Genomic DNA, 4,905 nt, shown 5'->3' on the forward strand with positions numbered 1-4,905 from the left:
ATTACTGAATTTGTAAAATTAACTTTTTTATTGTCAAGACAAGAAAAATCTAACTACAGGGGTCTATCTACCAAAGGAGTGTATTTAACTTTTTATTTTCTGTCTCCAAACACTCACGGTCCTTCCATTTAGAAGTCTAATTTACCAGACCTGCTTCATTCCAATTGTTTCCACACTTCCACTTTCCCTTCTCTACATTCACAGCCCTTCTACGACGTGCCTTTACTCTCAAGTCAGACCAGACCACACGTGCCCATGCATGTCCATCCTTCACAGGCTACTTTGTACAAGAAGAGGTCAGTTAACTGCTGAGCCCCTGTCCTCCTTCAGGATACCCATTTTAAGTGAGGAAGTGCAAATTGGGGTTCCGAAGTTACCTATCATGACTGGAAGACTTTGATTCCGCCTCAGTCCACCTAACAAATTGCTACCTGAATTTAAATAAACAGCAGAGTCTGGTTTTTGAAGACCAAGTTCTGCGTCTTGGCTTCCACCATTTTCCTGGGCATCAGGGGTCTTGATCACTCTGGCTATCCCCAGTCTCTTCAGCCTGTCCACTAAATTCATCTTCAACTGGCCAACATCAGGAGGGTTCCGGGAAGGCCTCAAGCCATACATCTCCTGGAGGAATGTTTCAGCAGGTCGGGAGGCCAAAAAGTTTTCAGAAGCATGTGCTCGAGGCTCAAAAGGGAAAGGAGAAGGACAAGGTGAGTGAGAAGGTGAATTTGGTGGAGTGGAAGGTATGGCCAGGGTCTTAGGGGGAGGCTGGAGGACGGGGCTCTTGGAAACTGGGCTGTGGTATACTTTAGCAGAGATGCCTCGCTCTTGTAGCAGTTTGGCCAAGCTCATGGTGCTACTGAAGGTGACAGTAGAATCTCGTCGGTTGGTGATGGATTCACTAATACTGAGTCTGTAGGACATGGCAGGAGAATTCACCGCTGGGCTTGATGAACTGCTTCCACTACTGCCACAGGATAACGAAGGGAACCCAGAACTTCAAGAAAAGAAAGAAAAAAATAAAACAGAACAGAGTTTAGGAATAAAAAGCAATTCCCACTCTGTACTTGAAATAAGTATAGTACTTATCCTTAGTAAAAATGCAGAGACTAGTTTCACTTTTGTAACTATATTTTGTGGACTACATTCAGGAATAAAAATTCTAATCTGGTATGTCAATGACTGTATCTGTGAATCTATGGGATTCTGTGAATCATCCAAATTTGCAGGTAGAAGTTTAAGACTCAAATATTTGGCTCACTTGAGTAAACATGTAAGACTTTCTAGTATAATTTATACGCTAATGTATTATTCTTCATTACATTTTATATTGTTCAGTGCTATCGACATGGAACCAACTCATAGCAGACCCTTCAGTAGGTTTTTAGGGGCTGTAAGTTGTATAGAGGAGACTACCAGCCTCTCTTCTGCAGAGCTGCTGATGAATTCAGACTGTGTGCTCTCAAGCTAGCAATGTAACTATTTACCACTAGGCAACCAGAGCTCTACTATATCCCTCGTAAGTGCCTCCCTTCATCTTTCTTTTCTTCATCTTCTGTCGTGTTCTACAAGGGGGTTATGGTGGCTCAGTGGTAAGGAACTATGCTACCAATTCAAAGGTGGTGGTGGTGGTGGTGGTGGTGGTGGTGTTATGTGCCATCAAGTCGCTCGGGACTCAAAGTGACCCTTTCTGTGTACAATAGCCCTAAATCCTGCTCTGTCCTGTGTCAATCTCACTATCTCTGACACACCCACCCCCACTACTCCAGACACTGAATCAATCTACCTCATAGAGGGTCTTCCCCTCCTGTGCTGTCCCTCCACCCTTCCAAGCATGAAATCCCTCTCTAAGGACCGGTCCCTCCTTGCAACATATCCATAGTATGTCAGACGAAGCTTCAGAATCCTTGCCTCCAAGGAGCAGCCTGGTTTAAACCTCTCCAGGTTGAACTTGTCCGTTTTCTTGGCAGTCTATGGTATATTCAATACTCTTCTCCAACACCATAGCTCAAAGGCATCAATTCTCCTTCTATCCTCCCTAGTCATTGTCCAACTCTCTGATGCATAACAAGTGATTGCAAAGACCATGGCCTGTATCAAGAGCACCTTAGTCTTCAGAGTGACACCACTGCTCTTCAATACTCTGGAGAGGTCCCTAACAGCAGACTTTCCCATCGCAATACAAATCCACCAGCTACTCCATGGGAAAAAGAGGAGGGTCATTTATAAGTCAGTTCCAACTTAACAGTACATAACAACAACCATCACCATATTCTACATATTAAAGTTACCGTAGGCCCTTTTGAGAGCTGGTAGGATAGAAACAGGAGAAGCGTGTTATTGTTGTTAGGTCTGACAAGTCGAGTACAACTTATAGTGATCCTATGAACAGGAGATCTAAACCCTGTCCTATCCTGTGCCATCCTCACACTTCTTGACACACTAGAGAGAGCCCGCTGCAACAATCACTGTGTCAAAACATCTGTTGAGGACCATCCTCTCTTTCACTGACTCTTCCTCATTCCAAGCATGATGATCCTCTCCTAGGAATAGCCCCTCTTAGCAACATGCCCTAAGTATGTGAGATGAAGCTTCATAATCTTTGCCTCCAAGGCACACTCTGGCTGCAGTTTCTCCAAGACATATTTGTTTATTCCTTAGGCACTTCATGGGATAGTCTTCAACACCACAGTTCAAAGGCATCAATTCTTCTTCTGCCATCCTTATTCATTGTCCAGCTCTCAGATACATAGCAAGTGACTGGAAAGACAATGAACTGAATCAGATGTACTTTAGATCTCAAACTTGTATCATTGCTCCTCATAATCTGAAGAGGTCTCTGACTACAGACTTTCCCAGTGCAATATGTCTCCTGATTTCCTGACTGCTGGTACCAAGGGTACTGACAGTGGATCCAAGCAAGAAGAAATTGTTCACAACCTCAATCTTTTCATCATCTACTATGATGTTGTCAACTGGTTCAGCAGGAAAAATATTTGTTTTCTTGTGTTGAGACGCAATCCATATTGAAGGTTGTATTCTTAAATCTTCTGCAACAAGTGCCTCAAGTCCTCATTTTCTGCAAATAAGGTTGTGTCATCTGCATAATACTGATGAGTCTTCCTCCAATCTTGATGCCACATTCCTGCCAGATTCAAGCTTCTCAAATAATCTGCTCAGCTTAAATCATATAGTATTCTCTTGCTTTGTTCCCATAACAATCTATTGGTCTAGCTATAGGTTTCACATGAGCACAGTTAAGTGTTCTGGGATTTCCTTTCTTCTCAATGTTAGCTATAACTTGTTATGATCCACATGGTCAAATGCCTTTGCATAGCCAATAAAGCCATTCTGAGAACTGGTAGGTCAGAAATAGGAGCAGTGTGGCTTACTAAAATCCCCGGATTATATATTAGATTATCCATGCTACCGCTACAGCTACTTATTAGCTCTCTGCCCTTGACCCTCAGCTCAGGCAACCCTGACCTTTGTATTCCTCATTTCTTCACTTCTATACTTGCCTGCTTACTTCCAATAATTACAATAGGCAAATATGAAGATGTAATATGTAAATACTCTAAAGACAAATTATAGTAGAATATTTAATACTAAGATTCTAGAAAGTAAAATCAATTCATTTTAAAAAAACAACCAAACCCAACAGTAGGAATCAAGCTGAAGAAAGATGTGATGCTGCAGATTGCCCAGACTCTCTTACCTGGGGGTGACCTGAGTGATGTCAGAGGGATGCAATATCCTACAGGTGGTGAAGGTGAAGGTCGAATTCGTGCAGGACAGACACTTTCCTGGGTTCGAGGCTGCAACTGAAAGCAGAGATATTGTCAGGGAATAACATGCAAAACTGACAATTCCGCTGTTTAAGATTTCACAGTTTTTTGTGAATAAAAGCACAACTATCGTCCCAGAGGCCCATGGTTCGAATCCACCAGATGCTCTGCTGGGAAAGAAGGGACAATCTCCTCCTGTACCAGTCAGATCTGATTTGACGGTACACAGACACACAAAATAATAATAAAATTTAAAAAAGTAAAAAAAAAAAAAGCACAACTATCAAGTGCTTTTCTTATTAAAGATCTCCAAATCTAAAAATAAAACATAGAGATTATGCTTGTATCAATTGTTAATACATTGCTCAATCCTTAAAACTGTTACTAAAAATAACATACAATAGCTTAGAAATTATGAGATAAATATATGCTGAAAAAATACACTAAAAAAATCAAAATGATCAAGAAAATATAAGCATACCAATGTAGATAACAAATGACCTAGTCTAGCACCCGTCCAAGTGTGGTCTGAAGACCCCATTGAAAGCTACAAAGTCAAAATTACTTTTCTAGTAATGTTAAAACGCTATTTGCCCTTTTGATTGTTGGTGTTTGTACTGAATGTGCAAAAAGCAACACTAGATAAAACTACTAACAAAAAAGTCAACAGTGCTAGTTTGCACTCATATTTTCACTGTCATGCTCTCAGTAGAAAACATTAACACAAAATCCAGAGTCACCTGAGAATGTCCATGATACAGTAGTAAAGACTAATTTGTTAAACCTTGCCCTGTGAATCTTTTTAATAAAGGGAAGTATGCATTACATACTTACATTATACAGCAAGGTAACAATGATTATGTACACTCTTGTGCATCTGTGTGACTTGAAAGTTTTTTATGGTATGTAGTTATTATTTGAAAGAACGAATAAAAAAACAATGACTATTTAGACTTGGGTTATCTGGTAGATATTTTCTCCAAAATGAGTAACATGCACTTCTTTCTACAAGAATACCCAGCTGGTATTACAGGCCCACCTCAATTGACTGCATCTTACCTTACTCCACTTCATAGAGAGGCAGCCTTTTCTTTCTTTCTTCTTTTTTAAAAAATTTATA

At 40.6% G+C, this 4,905-nt stretch overlaps 1 protein-coding gene across 1 annotated transcript in view; it reads right to left on the reverse strand.

Moving 5' to 3' along the window:
- Positions 1 to 297: 297 nt before the first annotated feature.
- Positions 298 to 4,905, reverse strand: part of TRAK2 (trafficking protein, kinesin binding 2) — a 50,273-nt gene continuing 45,665 nt past the window's right edge. Inside the window, exons 14-15 of the mRNA XM_006889146.1 lie at positions 3,716 to 3,821; positions 298 to 994 (exon numbers count right to left, since the gene is read on the reverse strand). Of these exons, the coding sequence (XP_006889208.1) occupies positions 298 to 994; positions 3,716 to 3,821 (803 nt within the window). The remainder of the gene's footprint in view (positions 995 to 3,715; positions 3,822 to 4,905) is intronic.

Source organism: Elephantulus edwardii, unplaced genomic scaffold (genome assembly GCF_000299155.1).
Source record: "Elephantulus edwardii isolate Elephantulus edwardi_28Jun2011 unplaced genomic scaffold, EleEdw1.0 scaffold00075, whole genome shotgun sequence".
Lineage (NCBI taxonomy): Eukaryota > Metazoa > Chordata > Mammalia > Macroscelidea > Macroscelididae > Elephantulus > Elephantulus edwardii.